This window comes from Aquarana catesbeiana, linkage group LG11, assembly GCF_042186555.1.
Source record: "Aquarana catesbeiana isolate 2022-GZ linkage group LG11, ASM4218655v1, whole genome shotgun sequence".
In the NCBI taxonomy this organism is placed as follows: Eukaryota; Metazoa; Chordata; class Amphibia; order Anura; family Ranidae; genus Aquarana; species Aquarana catesbeiana.
The window spans coordinates 251,572,096-251,590,394 of NC_133334.1; the positions used below are offsets into that span (position 1 = coordinate 251,572,096).

The following is an 18,299-nucleotide window of genomic DNA, read 5'->3' on the forward strand; positions in this document are numbered from 1 at the left end:
AGTGCTCAATTTTTTTTTTAGGCGAGGATTTGTGCTAGGAGGGGAGAATTTGTGCTAGGAGGGGGGGTGGGGGGTATTTGTACTAGGAAGGGAATTTTTGGGAGGGGAGGAATTGTGCTAGGAGGGGGGGGATGGAGAATTAATTGTTTTTCTGGAGGGGGGGGGTTATGCTAGGAGGGGGGATAAGGATGTGTACTCAGACAGCAAATTTTAGGGGTTTGAAGGGCAGAGGATTTTTGTTAGGAGGGGTGTTTTTTTTTGGGGGGGGGGATTTGTGCTTGGAGTAGGGATGGGGGATTTGTGCTGAGGGGGGATGAGGATGTGCGCATAGAGAGGAAATTTGAAAGGTAGATGATTTGCGGTAGGAGGGGTGATTTTTTTTTTCGGGGGGGGGGGGGGGGGTTGTGCTGGGGGTATTTCAGTAGGGAAGCGGATTTGTACTTGGAGGAGAGGGATTTGTGCTTCAGAGATAAACATGCAGATTAGTGCTCAATTATTTTGGGGGGGGAGGGGGGGTTGGGGGAGATTTGTGTTAGTAGGGACGATTGGGGAGGGGATTATTTTTTGGGGGGAGGGGAGATTCATGCTAGGAGTGGGGATGGGGTGGGAATTTGTGCTGGGAGGGGGATGAGGATCTGTACTTGGAGAGGAAATTTGAGGGATTTGAAGGGGTGAGGATTTGTGTTAGGAGGGGGGGAAAAATATATTTGGTTGGGGGGGGAGATAAGTACTAGGAGGGGAACTTTTTTTTTTGGGGGGGGGGGGTTAGTACTAAGAGGGGGGGGTATGTGTGCTAGGAGGGTTTTTGTTTTGGGGGGGGTGTGCTGAAGGGTAAAGGATCTGTGGTAGGAGGGGTGATTTGTGTGTGTGGAGGGGGGGGTGTTCAGTATGAAGGATGAGGATGACAGTCCTGGAATTGGCACTTCCAATGATAAGTCCTCACCTATAGGAGGACAGGTGGTGTTTGTGGGTGAAGATGACCCCCCATCTCCTCCTCCTCCTCATCTACACTGACCCCCATTAACCCCTTCACCACTGACATCCCAGAGGAGGAGGAGGGGGTGACCCTTGGTGTGCCGGGCGGTGGTGAAGGGACATGACCGGAGGGGGGGGAGGGCAGGAAGTGGGTTGCGGCGGCGGAGGGGTTAATTCACACTTCGCTCATCAGAGAACGTTTCCGTATTGTCACCATTTCCGCTCCGGAGACCGACCGAGGAGAGAGCATGGGGGACCCCGAGAGTGAGGCCAGCCCCCCCCGATCCGCCCTCCGAGCCCTCATCCCCGGGAGAGACTTCATCACCTCCCGCAAGGGGCAACTACTGCTGGCCGAGTGGGTGAGTACCGACCGACCGACTGACTCCCATCCCCCGACCTACCGACCGACTCCCCGACCTACCGACCGACCCCCATCCTCCGATCATTCATCCTCCCTACACGGATCTCACATTCCGGATCCACCAACTTATCAGATCCCTCCTCCGATCTCCTGTCACTGGATCCCTCCTCATCACTCTCCTCACTCCTCGTCCCTCTCTTCACTCCTCCATCCCTCTCCTCACTCCTCCGTCCCGCTCCTCACTCCTCCATCCCTCTCCTCACTCCTCCGTCCCGCTCCTCACTCCTCCGTCCCGCTCCTCACTCCTCCGTCCCGCTCCTCACTCCTCCGTCCCTCTCTTCACTCCTCGTCCCTCTCTTCACTCCTCCATCCCTCTCTTCACTCCTCCATCCCTCTCCTCACTCCTCCGTCCCTCTCCTCACTCCTCCGTCCCTCTCCTCACTCCTCATCCCTCGTCCCTCATCACTCTCCTCACTCCTCCTCCCTCTCTTCACTCCTCCGTCCCTCTCTTCACTCCTCCGTCCCGCTCCTCACTCCTCCGTCCCTCTCCTCACTCCTCCGTCCCGCTCCTCACTCCTCCGTCCCGCTCCTCACTCCTCTGTCCCGCTCCTCACTCCTCCGTCCCGCTCCTCACTCCTCGTCCCTCTCTTCACTCCTCCGTCCCTCTCCTCACTCCTCCGTCCCGCTCCTCACTCCTCCGTCCCGCTCCTCACTCCTCCGTCCCGCTCCTCACTCCTCCGTCCCGCTCCTCACTCCTCCGTCCCGCTCCTCACTCCCATCAACTTTTACTAATAGATCCATCATATGACTGAACTCTCATCCCTCCTCTCAGTGGATCCCTCACAGGATCTGCTCCTCACACTGCAGAGATTCTGCTTCTAGATCCCTCATATGATCTGATCTGATCTGGTCTGGATTTGCTCAACATCTGTCAGTGGATCCCTTATGAGATTTGCTCCCAGCTCTTCACAATATCTCAGTGGATCCCTCATCTGATCTGATTCCAGCTCTTCCCGTCTCCTGTCAGTGGATCCCTCGTGATCTGATATTCATACTTAGCTGTTGGCACCTTGGATCCCCTCTATATTATAGTCTAATGCTCCGTACACACGGTTGGATTTTCCGATGGAAAATGTCCGATCGGAGCGTGTTGTCGGAAATTCGGACCGTGTGTGGGCTCCATCGGACATTTTCCATCGGATTTTCCGACACACAAAGTTGGAGAGCAGGAGATAAAATTTTCCGACAACAAAATCCGTTGTCGGAAATTCCGATCGTGTGTACACAAATCCGACGGACAAAGTGCCACGCATGCTCAGAATAAATAAAGAGATGAAAGCTATTGGCCACTGCCCCGTTTATAGTCCCGACGTACGTGTTTTACGTCACCGCGCTCAGAACGATCGGATTTTCCGACAACTTTGTGTGACTGTGTGTATGCAAGACAAGTTTGAGCCAACATCCATCCGAAAAAATCCTAGGATTTTGTTGTCGGAATGTCCATTCAATGTCCGACCGTGTGTACGGGGCATTACTCTGCTTTGCCAGTAGATCCATCATATGACCCCCCTGCTAAATCTGCTGACCCTCTGGAAGTGGATCCCTCCTAAAAATCTGATCCTGTCTCTGTGGATCCCTCACATGATCTGGTCCTCAATCTGCATATCATCTCTTCTAACTTTGCTCAAATCCTATCAGCCAATCCCTTATATGATCTGATCAAGATCCCTCCCAAGATCTGCTCTCAGCGCTTCTCAACATCTCAATGGATCCCTATTATGATCTGATCTTCAATCGGCTAATCTGTCAGTGGATCCTTCATAAGATTGGATATCCGCCCTGCTCAGCTGTTGGCACTGGATCCCCCATCTGATCCTAATTGCTCAAGTTCTGCCAATGGATCCTTCATCTGATTCTAGCTCTGCCCGGCTCCTGTCAGTGGATCCCTCATGACCTGATATTTACTCTGCTTAGCTTTTGGCACTACAGATCCCTCTATGTGATCGGATCCTAACCACTCACATTCTGCCAGTGGATCCTTCATGTGATCCATTCTAGCTCAGCTTAGCTGTTGGCACTGGATCCCTCAATGTGATTCTAATTCTGCTGAATGTCTGTTAGTAGATTCCTCATTTGATCTAATATCTTTGATCCCAGCTCTGCTCAATGTCTGTTAGTAGATTCCTGCTATGATCTGTTTGTAGCTTCTGCTGAACACTCGGTGGATCCCCAGTATGGTCTGCTTGCAGCTTCTGTCAGTGGATCTCTCATATGATCTGGTACTAAATCTACTAATCTTCTGTCAGTGGATCCTTTGTACAATGTCTTTCTAACCCTCAATGTTTGTGGGCGGATCCCTCTTTTTGATCTGATATTATTGATCCCAGCTGTGATCAGGCTCTGCCAGTGGCGCTCCTCGATGATCTTACAGCCTCCGCTCAGTAGATCCCGGGTAATCTGCTCTGCTTGCAGCTTCTGTTGGTGGATCTCTCATATGATGTGATCTCATTGCTCATCACAGACCTCAGACATCCCTGGTCAGAGGATCCCTCCCGGTACAGCAAATCTCGATAGTGTACAATCATTACAGTATCATCAGATGGAACAATAGACACAAAATTCATTGAAATGATGGAAACTTCCAACTCTACAGATCGATTGTTTTTGTCGACATTTGTCTGAGAGCGATCTTTTCTTCAAATAACCTTTCACACAGTCCTTCTAAGGCAGACCATACACCATACAATCTGATTGTACAATCTCCTTTAACTCTACCATCAGCTATGTAGTGCATCATTGATCTCATTGTATTATCTGATTCTGTGAAGAATCATTCAATCAGATTGTTATGTGTATGGCCACCATTAGACAAACAAATATTGTCTTTCTTTTAGACTCCTATCTGATGTCTGTTTATAGAGAAGTCAGCAGTGGCGTCTTCCTGTAATCCCCTCCTGTGGTTTGTAAGACACTAAAATCATTGTGTTCAATGACGTGATTGTGAGCGAGAGGGAAATCTAATGAGCAAAAAAGGAAAAAGCCAACAGTGTCGTTTTAAAGGCCAACTCCAGTCTGTTTTTTTTTTTTTTTTTTTTTTTTAATCTCTAATGTTCACCCCCCCCCCAAAAAAAAAAAAAATCAGCAAGGCTGCAACAGTCACCTTCAATCTGGTGCTGACCTCTGCAGTACATCTTCTCCGCCACAAGATGTCCTCAGTCTTCTGAACTGAATGACACCCAGCACCACGTAAAGTGGTTGTAATGCTCAGACATGAAATCTGAACAAAGCATGTCCCTCTATAGCAGGGGCCCTCCAGCTGTTTGTGAAACTACAAGTCCCATCATGCCTCTGCCTGAGGGAGTCATGCTTGTAACTGTCAGCCTTGCAATGCCTCATGGGACTTGTAGTTTTGCAACAGCTGGAGGGCCGCCAGTTTGAGACTCCTGCAGTCTATAGTGTATACTTGTCTCAGTCCAGAGCACTGACCACCCCGGTCACACCGATTGTGACATTGAAATTGTGCTACTTAAAGGACATCTGTGCAACTTCATGCACACATTCCTATGCAAGTCGCACCTGAACTTGCAAATAGTAGAGCAGGAACCACTTTCAAGGAGTGGCACCGATTTGACCGCTTCCAATGCAGACAATAGGGTGCAACTTGTCACTCGATTTGAAACTGTCAAATTGCATGACAAGTCGCACCGTTATGACCAGGGGGCTGAGGCTCCATTCACACGTGTGCAACTTTTCATGCAACTTTTCATGCAACTTTGGACATCAAAATTAATCAAAATAATCAAAAACAAATGTTTTCCAATGATAACCATTCATATACGTGCGACTCAAAGTTGCAGCGACTTCAGAGTAGTTCATGCACTACTTTTGATCCGGCTTTCATGCAACTTGAGGGCCATAGACTTCAATGTTAACCCTCAAAAGTTGCATGAAAGTTGTACCTGAATGTTATACAATGCAACTTGTGTGCAACAGTTGTCCATTATCACTGGTCAAAGCCAAAGTCGTATCCAAGTTGCACCCATCCAAAGTTGTGTCAAAGCTGCACTCCTAATTTAGTGCAACTTTGGAGTCCTACAAGTGTGAATTTAGCCTAAGGCCCCTTTCACACTGCCGCAACTTGAAAGTCGCATGATTTTGCCCCTGCGATTTTGACATAATTTGGCTCGGTTTCCACTATTGCGACCTTAAAGTCGCACGATTTACACTGCGACTTTGCAATGCGATTTTTGATGCAATGTCATGCGACTGGTGAGAACCATGGGAGAACAAGTTGCACCGAAGTCAGAACAAAGTAGTACAAAAACCTTTTTTGGAGTCGCTGCGACTTGAGTCGCACCAATTAGAATGGGGACCATTGAAATACATGGATTTTGACTTGTCATGCAACTTCACATGTGTCAAGTCGCACAACAACTCACAGTATTGGAAATGGAGCCTTTAAGGGAATGCCTGTGGAAACTTGAGGTCTGTGGACCTCAACTCGCATCAAAGTCGGACCAAAGTCGTACAGGGATTACTTTGAAGTCAGTGCGGCTTGAAGTCGCACAGATATGATTGGGAATCGTGGGATACGACATTTCATGCGACTCTGATGTCCAAAGTCGCACAAGTGTGAAAGGGGCCTAAAGACAAATGGACTGTGCACTCTGCAAGTACAGTTGCTCCAGAGCTTAGTAAATGAGCAGAAGCTGTGTTGACTTTCATCATCCAATTATATGCAAGCAAAAAAAAAAAAGTGGTTCTTCCCTTCTAGGATGAAATTCTGCTTTAACTAGGTGGACTTGGTGTGATTTTCTCAGTAGCGCCCTCCAGTGACACTATGACGTGATGACATGAATGCCGCTGTCTATATCATTATGGCTGCTCCAGAGAAGAGGTGGAGATGGAGAGAACCATCATTGTGAAGGAGAGGCCGGAGTTGGGCTTTAACCCCTTCCCGCCGGCCGTACGCAGATATGCGTACTCGGCTTTCCGGGGTTATACCGGGATGATGCCCGCAGCTGCAGGCATCATCCCAGTACCGTTGTTTACAGCGGGCGAGCGGCTACCCGTGTATAACAACCGATGCGGCTAAAAGCCGCTCGGCTGTTATACCGGAGGAGCGGGAAGGGACATCCCCCCCCCTCCCGCCGCCTCCCGCCGCTGTTACCGGGCCTCCCGTGCGATCGGGAGGCCCGGTGTCCGTTCGGCTGCCTTTGGCGGCTGGGGGCGGGCTGGAACGAAGCTGTGAGCGGCTTCGTTCCTGCCTTCTTGTTGTAAACGCGGAAGCGACGTCATGACGTCACTTCCCGTTTACTCGGCTGCCAATGGCGCCGAATTTAAAAAAGTACACAGTATTCAGAATCGCCGTTTTCGGCGATCTGAATACTTTGAAGTGTAAAGGAGGGATCGGGGGTCTTTTAGACCCCCCATCCCTCCATAAAGAGTACCTGTCACCACCTATTACTGTCACAAGGGATGTTTACATTGCTTGTGACAGCAATAAAAGTAAAAAAAAAAAAAATTTTAAACACAATTTATAAAGTACAAAAATAAATAAAATAAATTAAAAAAAAAAATGTTTAAAGTGCCCCCGTCCCCGCGAGCTCGTGCAGCGAAGAAAATGCATACGGAAGTCGCGCCCGCATATGTAAACGGTGTTCAAACCACACATGTGAGGTATCGCCGCGATCGTCAGAGCGAGAGCAATAATTCTAGCCCTAGACCTTCTCTGTAGCTCAAACCTGGTAACCGTAAAAAATTTTTAAAGCGTCGCCTATGGAAATTCAAAGGTACCGTAGTTCGTCACCATTCCACGAGTGCGTGCAATTATAAAAGGTGACATGTTTGGTATCTATTTACTCGGCGTAACATCTTTCACGTTATACAAAAAAATTGGGGTAACTTTACTGTTTGGATTTTTTAAAATTCATGAAAGTGTCACTTTTCCAAAAATTTGCGTTTAAAACACCGCTGCACAAATACCGTGTGATAAAAAATATTGCAACAATCGCCATTTTATTCTCTAGATTCTCTGCTAAAAAAATATATATAATGTTTGGGGGTTCTAAGTAATTTTCTAGCAAAAAATACGGATTTTAACTTGTAAACACCAAATTTCAAAAATAGGCTTAGTCATGAAAGGGTTAAAGTGTATCTCTAGCCAAAAAAATGTTTTTTGTTTTTTTTGTTTGTAGTTTTTGGACAGGAAAGGGTAGGGAAGGTATAGAACCCCTGTCAGGTTTTACCTGCTGTCTGTGTCTCCGCTGGGGAGATTCACCTTCTCTATTTGTCCTGATTGGCCCCGGTCACTGTGACAGAGAGTGATGGCAAGTCCAATATTTTCTGGTTGTCACCAGAACAGGACAACCTTCTGTGATTGTCCACAGAAGGGAATCTTCCTTTGGGGACATCTGTTGCAGTGAAGGGATTTGCGATTTCTTTGGAGAGATATCTGCTGACTTCCTGTTGTGTCTCCAGGACAGGAAGTGAAGGGAATGGGACACAGTCAAGAAGAAAAAACTGACGAGGGGGTCAAGCCTGCTGCATCCAACATGATTTTATAAAGTTGTGGATTTACAAGGAACTGTTGACTAGTTAAGTATTTGGGTTCTGGGTAGTTAGGTTGTAGTGGGCTGGCTATAGACAGGAATATTGTGGGATGTGTATTCCCAACCCGGCCACCTTGCGATGTCTCCTGGACAAGTCTTCTTTTCTGGGTTCTTTTCCCACCCAGAACAGACACATCACACTTGGGTTTTATGGGCCACACGGGGCCCTCCGCGCTCCCTCTCTGTGGCCCTCAGTAGTTTATGGAGTAAAACGAACGCCCCCCCCCCCCCCCCCCCCAGCTGTTCTCCAGGTGGTAAATAATGACTCCCTAGTCCATACGTAATTCTGCCACTAAATACTTTCTCATAAAATGTTTTGAATTAGGTAGGTGTGGCCCCCATTAGACATAATGTGGCCCCCTCCATGATGTCATCCTCTCAGTTCAACCCAATATTTCATCTAAGTTTGACGTTCCTGTCCCAGAGTGTGCATCGCCCTGATCTGGGCTCCTCTACATCCCATCCCTGGTGCTCAATCTGTGGCCCTTTGGGGTTTTCTGTGGAGCCCTCAGGGCCCATGCAGAGAGTGGTCTGTGTTTTTCAAAATGCACTGCAATGATCTCTAGCAGTCTGATGTAATGTGTCCACAGTCCATGTCTTCTGAATTGGGTCCTCAGTCACCAACCACTTCTATAGCATATTTGCAGTCTCCAACTATAGTCTCTGTCCATCTCCTGCAGCATGCCCATAGTCTCTAACCATTTCTTGCCACATGTGCTTAGTCTCTAATCATCTTCTGCAGCATGTGCATAGTCCTGACCATTTTTTGCCGCATGCCCATAGTCTCTAACCATCTCCTGCAATATGCTCATAGTCTCTGACCATCTCCTACAGCATGTCCTTAGTTTCTTACTATCTCCTACAGCATGACTGTAGTCTCTGACTATCTTCTGCAGCATGCTCAGTCTCTGAACATCTCCTGCAGCATTCTCATAGTCCCTAGGCATCTCCTGCAGCATGTGAAGGTCTCTGACCTTCTCCTGCAGCATGCTCATAGTCTCTAGGCATGTCCTGCAACATGCTCATAGTCTCTGACCATCTCCTGCAGCATGCCCATAGTCTCTAAACATCTTCTGCAGCATGTGCGTAGTCCTGACCATTTCATGCAGCATGCTCTCAGTCTCTAACCATCTCCTACAACATGCTCTCAGTCTCTAACCATCTCCTGCAGCATGCTCAGGCTCTGACCTTCTCCTCCAGGTTGCTCATAGTCTCTTGGCATCTCCTGCAGCATGCTCAGTCTCTGGGCATCTCCTGCAGAATGCTCATAGTCTCTGGGCATCTCCTGCAGAATGCTCATAGTCTCTGGGCATCTCCTGCAGAATGCTCATAGTCTCTGGGCATCTCCTGCAGAATGCTCATAGTCTCTGGGCATCTCCTGCAGCATGCTCATAGTCTCTGGGCATCTCCTGCAGAATGCTCATAGTCTCTGGGCATCTCCTGCAGAATGCTCATAGTCTCTGGGCATCTCCTGCAGAATGCTCATAGTCTCTGGGCATCTCCTGCAGCATGCCCATTGCCCATAGTCTCTTACCATCAACTACAGCATGCCATTAGTCTAACCATCCTCTGCAGCATGCTTGTAGTCTGACTATTTCCCGCAACATGTACATAGTCTCTAAACTTCTGCTTCAGCATGCCCATAATCACTGACCATCTCTTGCAACATGCCTGCTGTCACTGTCAGGTTTTTGCAGTATTACATTGACTGAATATTATGTCCCCCCCCCCCCCCCCTGGTGATTTTAGGAGTCACGCTTGAGGCCCTTGTATATCAAGAAAGTGAAATGGCCCATCACTGCACTCTATCCTCTGCAATCTTATCTTCTACAGCATGGCTGCTTCATCCTAATTTATAACCCATCTTGTCTGTGGCTGCAGAAATCGCACAGCCTCATTATTATCACTTAATGCAATCCACATGTGTGGGAGGAGGAGGGCGGGGGAGGTGAAGTCCTCTTCCAGATGGGGAATGTGTTTTCACTTTCACCATTTCTGGTTGACATCAGGACAGCAGAGAGTTGGGGGATGAGGTGGTCAGTGGCTACACCCAGGGTGCTGCGTATTATTGGATGGGAGTCCATGATATGGAGCTCTATGGGACGGCAGCAGTCATGAAGTTTATGTCACTTTCAGATTCATATAATAGAAAAAAAAAGTGTTTCCTGCAGAATGTCACAAACATTGCGATGCAAAGCTGGTGACATGTGAAGCCGGATTATAGAGTTGTGGGAGTTCTTCTAACAATGACCAAACTGCTTTAACTGTTGTACATTAGTCTGACAGTTGCTGAGTTACGTTAGGTTCACACCCTGGCGTTTTTTGCGTGCCGCGTTTGCGTGGGCACAACAGCTTATTCAAGTGAACTGCTGCTGTGCCTCCATTTCTGCAAGTTGCATGCACCTTTTTCAAATAACGCTGCCCCATGTGATTCTGCAGGGCAGTGCGTTTTCACTGCGATACCCGCAACCAAATGCAGAGATGTGAACTGAGGGTAAGTAGCAGTGAGAAATTATCAGGGTTTTTTTTGCCCTTGGTTTTAGTTTCCAGCACTATAGCCTTGTGTTTTCCAAACTAGTATATGGTATCAGAGTACCAAAATTACACCAATTTACACAGCCACCAGTACCGGGACAGGCTGATCCAGGGCAATGATGCTAAACTGTGCCCGCCACGCATGTCATAGTATGGATGTGCCACTCTGAAACTATTCTCTGCCCCCTTAGCTCCAGCTGCCCATGGTTGGCACTCAGCATTTGCTGCACATGTGTGGCCAGTTGCTTGCTCTCTAGCAGCTAGTTTGTTGCGCATGCACGGTGCGTTTTTCGTGACAGCTGTGGGTGGATGGGGTGGAGAGAGGACATGTTGGAGCACAGTAGCTGGTTAAAGCAGATAAAAAAGCCACAGCTCACTGGTTCTGGAGCTTACATGGGGTGCGGGGGTTTCCCCCCTACTACTGAACCCTGGGCAGCTGCCCCTCCTGACCACCACTGCCAGGCCAAGGTGCCGTCCTTGCACCATAAGTTGTACACTATTCCTCCCACCCAGTCCTTATCCCATTATAGTCTTCATGTCTGTTTTTTTTTTTTTTTTTTTTTTTTTTGAAGAGGGTTTGAACCAGACTCAAACTCTACAGTTTATCCACAAAGAAGCACCTTGGTGGTTCTGTCACTTTCCAAAGGCTCCACAGCTCTTCCGCTTACTTACAGGTCGCTGCTATGAAGAATTGGAGATCTGAATCTTATGGCCAGCCTGACCCTGGTCACCAGGTGATGGGGCCTGTCTGTCCAATGAGGAGGGAGAGAGCCACTGCTCTCATGCAGATCGCTGGATTGAGATCGGGCTCAAGTACCGTATTTTTCGCTCCATAAGACGCACCTAGGTTTTAGTCTAGAGGCCCATGGTAACTCTGGAGGAGCTGCAGAGATCCACAGCTCAAGTGGGAGAATCTGTCCACAGGACAACTATTAGTCGTGCTCTCCACAAATCTGGCCTTTATGGAAGAGTGGCAAAAAGAAAGCCATTGTGGAAAGAAAACCATAAGAAGTTATGTTTGCAGTTTGCAAGAAGCCATGTGGGGGGGACACAGCAAACATGTGGAGAAGGTGCTCTGGTCAGGTGAGATCAAAATTGAACTATTTGATCTAAATGCAAAACTCTATGTGTGGCGGAAAACTAACACTGCACATGACCCTGATCACACCATCCCCACTGTGAAACATGGTGGTGGCAGCATTATGTTGTCGGGATGCTTTTCTTCAGCGGGGAAAGGAAGATGGCTGGAGCCAAATACAGGGCAAGCTTAGAAGAAAACCCGTTAGAGTCTGCAAAAGACTTGAGACTGGGGCGGGGGTTGACCTTCCAGCAGGACAACGACCCTAAACATACAGCCAGAGCTACAATGGGATGGTTTAGATCAAAGCATATTCATGTGTTAGAATGGCCCACTCAAAGTCCAGACCTAAATCTAATTGAGAATTTGTGGCAAGACTTGAAAATTGCTGTTCACAGACGCTCTCCATCCAATCTGACAGAACTTGAGCTATTTTGCAAAGAAGAATGAGCAAAAATGTCACTCTGAATACAAATGTACCCCACACTTTTTCACATATTTATTTGTAAAATATTTTGAAAATCATTTACCTTCCACTTCACAATTATCTGTCACTTTGTGTTGGTCTATCACATAAAATCCCAATAAAATAAATTTACGTTTTTGGTTGTAACATGACAAAATGTGGAAAAATTTCAGGGGGTATGAAAACTTTTTCAAGGCACCGTAAATCCTGTATAATAATAATAAAAACGAAGAGTTCAACTGCCATATATTACTGGCCCAGCATGCATGTTTATTCTCCATGCAGACACTTCTAAATGTTATCTTATGGGAACGGTCCCAATCACCAGGAAAATTCTTTCCCGGGTGATGAGTTCTACTGCTGAGCGTGTCTGGACAGCTATATATAGACCTACAACTGTTTCCAGTTAAGGTAGATGTGAACCCTAATCGACTGACATTTAGTTGGGTAAAGCACTGTGTATCATAAACAATAGTTTTTTTTTTCCAATAAGCTTCCAAGAATCTTTTCTTGAATTTCAGTGATGCTTGTGTAATTTGTGCTAAAACAGCCATGTACAGTCCTTAGGGATTATCTTGGGCGTCCTCCAAACTTATCTCTATCTGAACTTACACTAACCGCACTTTTTAAGTGCAATGATGTGTAGCCCGGGTCATTCCCCTCAGCACACAGAAACAAGGCAGCAGAACGCTGGTGATGCCAGTGCCCTTATATTGGACACATGTCCATATTGAGTCAATGTTATTGGCTGAAGGTGTGGCCATGCAAGATATAAGATTCTGCTGAAAGATGCACCCCACCATTCAGGTAGGGGGGCCTGGTTTGTTTTTTGGGGATGGTATTTTATATTATGTTTCATATTACACCCTAAATATGGTCAAAACATGTTATAAAATGTGGACTTATGCATCGTACACACGGTCGGACTTTTCGGCTACAAAAGTCCGACAGACTTTCGACGGACTTGCGGCGGACTTTCTAACGAACGGACTTGCCTACATACGATCACACACAAGTCCGACGGATTCGTACGTGATGACGTACGACCGGACTAAAATAAGGAAGTTGATAGCCAGTAGCCAATAGCTGCCCTAGCGTGGGTTTTTGTCCGTCGGACTAGCATACAGACGAGCGGATTTTTGGGTCCGGCGGAGTTACGACGTAAAGATTTGAAGCATGTTTCAAATCTAAAGTCCATCAGATTTGCGGCTGGAAAAGTCCGCTGAAAGTCCGGGGAAGCCCACACACGATCGGATTGTCCGCCGTATTTGGTCTGTCAGCGTCCGTCGGACTTTTGTAGACGAAAAGTCCGACCGTGTGTATGCGGCATAAGCCTTTAAATTCTTACTTGCAGTTTCCCTAAATGATTATGTAGGACCCTCTATTTAGGTAGGTGCTAGAGGGAGGATTTTTCTGGAGAGTTAGAAAATTTAGGCAGGCCTAGCTGGTGGCTAGGCCTGTTTGTTTTCATTCTGGGCTGGGAGTGGCTCAGGGCAGGGCTGGGTGACTCACAGGTAGCATCATTGTCACCTCCCTCTTCTTTCTAGAAGGTGCTAGAAAGAAAGGAGAGGTGGAGCTGCCTGGGGTATTCTAAGGAGCCTTGACCAATCCCCAACTTGGATTGGTAGGGGGCAGGTCTCCTTAAATACCTGTGGTCAGCCCAGCTGGGGAGGAGTTGTTGGATGGAAGAGCTGGAGTGAGAGAACGTGGAGGCTGTCTGGCCCACGGGGAGCTCCCCAGTCTGGGGGGGGGACCTTGGGCCAGGGCTCGGGTGCATCCAGGAGGAGAGAAGAGATCCTGGAAGAGAGGCACATGAAAGAGAACGTAGAGGACAGCAGGAGAGAACACTGCTAAGAGACTCCGGGGAGGACAAGTGGACACAGCCAGGAGGGGGTGAGTGAAGCACAGTTGGGAGGACTGGGGAGGCACGCCTGAGAGAGCTGGGAGTTTGCAGCTTGAGATGGGTGCAGAACCAGTGAAGAGAGGACTGTGGAGAAGGGCAGTGGAAAGTGGTCTTTGCAGCCAGGTTGGCTGGAAGGGCCTGAAGAGAGCTTTTGGGATTGGTAGCTGAGCAGAGGACAGTTAGCACCTGAACTATTTCTACACTACAGGGGCCCGAGGTCCCTGCCCGCAAAAGGCAGTTCACTGAAGCCTGGCTGAATTAGTGTCAGGCCTACCATGTGGTTCTAGCTAGTCTGGAGGAGTAACAGTCTGCAGCAAGTGAAGTGCTTGAGCAGTAAAGGATAAGAGGTCTTAAGCAAGAGTGTGTGCTGGTGAGAAGACTGGAGTGTATAGAAGTCCCAAGCAAGTTGCACTGAATGTCCCTGGGCATCCCATAATTTACCATTTCCTATCCATGTTCAATCCCCTGAATAAAAACAAAAAAAAACAAAGCTTATAGACGTTTCTGTATCTGAGAGATGGATGCCAGGCTGGGCAGCGTGACAGGTGAACCACTACATTCAGCATCCGCTACGGGGCATGGCTACAATTATGTAGTTTCTAGGGAAGGAGCAAAGGGGGATACTATAGAGCAGCCCTTCTTAACTAAAGTTCCTTCAGAGGTTTCCAGAGGTTCCTTGAGATGTGGTGGATTTATATTTAGCCTGATGGTGCCCACATAGTTTCGGCAGTAACACCACTTAGCAGACCACTGGAATGGAACAAGCGGAGCATCTCATCTAGTTTTTCAGGTAAGTAACCACTGATGCCAGTGATCATGTTCACTTTCTGTAAGGGGAAGATTCTTCCAACTTACCAACAATGGAAGGAACACTCTTTACAATGAATGGGGTCTCTATACTGACCACCATCATAATAGGAGTTTTTCTCATGGGCCACAAGTGTAATGGCCATTTTTTTCATTGATCTCCATTGTAATTGGCGTTTTTCTCATTGATCTCCATTGTAATGAGCTTTTTTCTCATTGATCTCCATTGTAATGGGCATTTTTCTCATTGATCTCCATTGTAATGGGCGTTTTTCTCATGGATCTCCTTTGTAATGGGCATTTTCCTCATGGATCTCCATTGTAATGGGCGTTCTTCTCATGGATCTTCATTGTAATGGGCGTTTTTTCTCATGGATCTTCATTGTAATGGGCGTTTTTTCTCATGGATCTTCATTGTAATGGGCGTTTTTCTCATGGATCTCCATTGTAATGGGCGTTTTTCTCATGGATCTCCATTGTAATAGCCTTTTTCTCATGGACCTCCATTGTAATGGCAATCTTTCTCATGGATTTCCATTGCAATGCCCATTTTTCTCATAGATCTCCACGATTGTTATTGACATTTTTCTCATTGGTCTCCATTGTAAATAAGCATTTTTTCCATGGGCCACCATTATAATGGGCATTTTTCTCATGGATTTCTCATCGTTGAAATGGGCATTTTTTTTTTCATGGACCACCATTGTAATAGACCTTTATTTCATGGATCTCCATTTTAATTATCACTATTATCATTATTTAATTTTACTCACAGGTCGCCATTGTAATGAACGTTTTTCTCATGGATCTTCATTATAATGGGTATTTTTCCCATGGGCCACCATTACAATGGGTATTTTTCTCGCGGACCATCATTGTAACGTGCATTTTTCTCGTGGACCATCATTGTAATGTGCATTTTTCTCGTGGACCATCATTGTAATGGACATTTTTCTCACGGACCACCACTGTAGTGGACATTTTCCTCACTAACCACCAGTGTAATAGAGCACTCTTTCCACTGACGACCAGCAATCGGGACCTTCTCTTATTGTCCACCACCCAGATAGCAAAGATAACTTGCCACAAATTTGTGGCAGTGTTGAATTGTAAGTCTGTTAACTTGTTGCACATTTTCACTGGCAAGTTGTACACTTGCAGAGCACTTGAAGCACAAGTTCTAGTTGACACATTTCCAATTTGTAGCAAATTTGCGTGGCAAGTCTCTAGCAAGAGCAAAGTTGCAGTGTTGAGTCTACGGCAAGAGCTCTGCAAGTCTACAGCATGAAAATTCAACCACAGTGCCCCCGGTGGTGGGATGAATTTTGCACAACATAACTGAACCAGAACTTGCAGCAGGCTTGCAGAATGTTTGCAAAGAATGTTGATCTGGAGTCCTGCAATGCGGACTTGCTGCAATTGTGCAACAAACTTGTGAAGCCTGGCAAGTCTAGCAATAGCTTAGCAAGTCATTTTCAAACTTGCAGCTCAATTGCTTGCTATCTGGGCAATGTGGTGTGGCTCATGTATAATGAGCTGTATTTATAATCAATTTTTTTTTTTTTTTTTTTTAGGAGGGGTTTCTTGAGATCTGAATATAATTTCAAGGGTTCCGCCATGGTAAAAGGGTGGAGAGAGGCTGCTAAAGTGGGTCACTTGAGTTGGTGGGGCTGCTGACATCACATCCAAGTTGGCGGAGCTCAGCAGCTTTTGGATGTCCAAGCAAGAGAGGCTTCTAAAATTAAAAAGTGTGTACATATCCTATGGGAAGATTAATGTTGAACAGAATGGTCTGTAGACAGAGTCTTTTTAATCTAGTGACAATGGGTGAAGCAGTATTTGTAAAAAAAGGAAAAATAACACTCAGTTTTTTAAATCAAATGCATTTTCTCCAGTAAAATTAATTTCTGATTCTTGTGTTTGGCAGGTGGTGTCTTTTCTCACGTTCATCTGTTACATTGCATCGACCGCCGTCAGTCTGATGACCATACCGCTCATAGAGTTCCTTTGGGCTCTCTTTACATTTTTTGCCTATTCCACTAAACTGAATGAGCAGCTGAAGGGGATCTTGTGGCCTCTGCTGGTAAGTGATGATGTCATACTGCCGTTGGTAAGAATCCCCCTCCAATAACCAGCCAAGTCACCCTGCAGAGAATTGTGTTTCCCCTTTCTTAACAAAGTCTTCTCCTTTTCCTGTGAGCTGTTCCTCCAACCCAGATACAGCTGAAGAAAAGGGAAAGCACGCTGTTTCCGATCTGTGGGGTTGCTGACAAGTTGAATCACATGCTGGGGTTTTGTGGCTCTTACAGCTGAAGTTTAATCTTCTTATATTTTGCAAGCATTGGTTACTTCTTTCTCCCTCATCTACATGCTAATGAAATGCATAAATAAAACCTGTTTTTATGACGTACCTTATTTTAAACTCACTGATGTCATCACTGGGTCTCTGTGCTTCTCTATAGAATGCAGGCAGGAGGGGTCCACAGAGTGATGTACATAGATTCCTCAAGGGATCACAACATCCTGCTTCACTCCTCCCAAGAGCCCTCAAGCCCTGATGCAAGCAGTAGTCTGGGTCTTAGGAGGAGTTCTGGAAATATCAAAATGCCTTAATGTGCGGGTGTCAGTCTGGAGGAGTGAGTGGGTCTTCCTAGGCAGGATGTATTTGCATGCAGACACAAACAAAGCCTGGGGAATGCCCAGGAAAAAATTCCAAGCCTACTTGCCACCAGCTCGCAGACAACCAAATTGACCTGTCTAACAGTATGCGTTAAAAACAGGGACTTAGTCCGCACCCATTTGCAAACGCATGCGTAAGCCACAGAGCCTCGTCACGGCACCCTGATATCTGTGGTCCTAACACTAAAATATGAGTGTCCCCACAGTGGAGGCATTTGCATGCAGCAGGGCTGTCTTAATGCATGGGCACTGCCCAGGGGCCCCGGGTGCATGGGAGACCCCATGATAATCTTGCATTACATCATACTTGCCAACTGTCCCAGATTTGCTGGGATAGTCATGATTTTTACTACGCTGTCCCAGGATGGCAGTGTCTTGGAACCTGCACTGTGCCCTCCTGACCTTCCCTGTTCTGAGTCTTTCCGCCTCAACCCCCCCATACTGTGCCCTTTGTGTTGATTAGCCTTTGAATTACGGCATGTTTTCTTATTGTTTAAAATTGATTTTATTGAAAGTACTAATAAATATATGTTTAATACTATCAACTATTTATACTACGCTGATGAGGCGGCACTGGTGGGCACTAATAGGCTGCACTGGTAGGCACAGATAAGGCGGCACTGATGGGGAAAGTTAAGGTGGTACTGATGGGCACAGATAAGGGGGCACTGATGGCCTCTGATGGCACTGATAGGTGTTACTTATAGGTACCACTAATAGATGGCACTGATGGGCATTGATAGGTGGCACTGATAGGTGACACTGATGGGCAGCACTGTTGATGAGGCACTGGTGACACTGATAGGTGGCACTGATGGGTGACACTGTGTAGGTGGTGCTGGTGGGTACTGGTAGGCGGTACTGTTGTGTACTGGTAGGTGGCA

The 18,299-nt window shown here is 46.9% G+C and overlaps 1 protein-coding gene across 1 annotated transcript in view; it reads left to right on the top strand.

Annotated features, from left to right (window-relative positions):
* The first annotated feature begins 1,094 nt into the window (after positions 1-1,094).
* The window catches only part of LOC141112611 (CKLF-like MARVEL transmembrane domain-containing protein 3), a 38,110-nt gene continuing 20,905 nt past the window's right edge, over positions 1,095-18,299 (top strand). The window contains exons 1-2 of the mRNA XM_073605573.1: positions 1,095-1,334; positions 16,664-16,819. Of these exons, the coding sequence (XP_073461674.1) occupies positions 1,224-1,334; positions 16,664-16,819 (267 nt within the window). The 5' untranslated portion in view covers positions 1,095-1,223. The remainder of the gene's footprint in view (positions 1,335-16,663; positions 16,820-18,299) is intronic.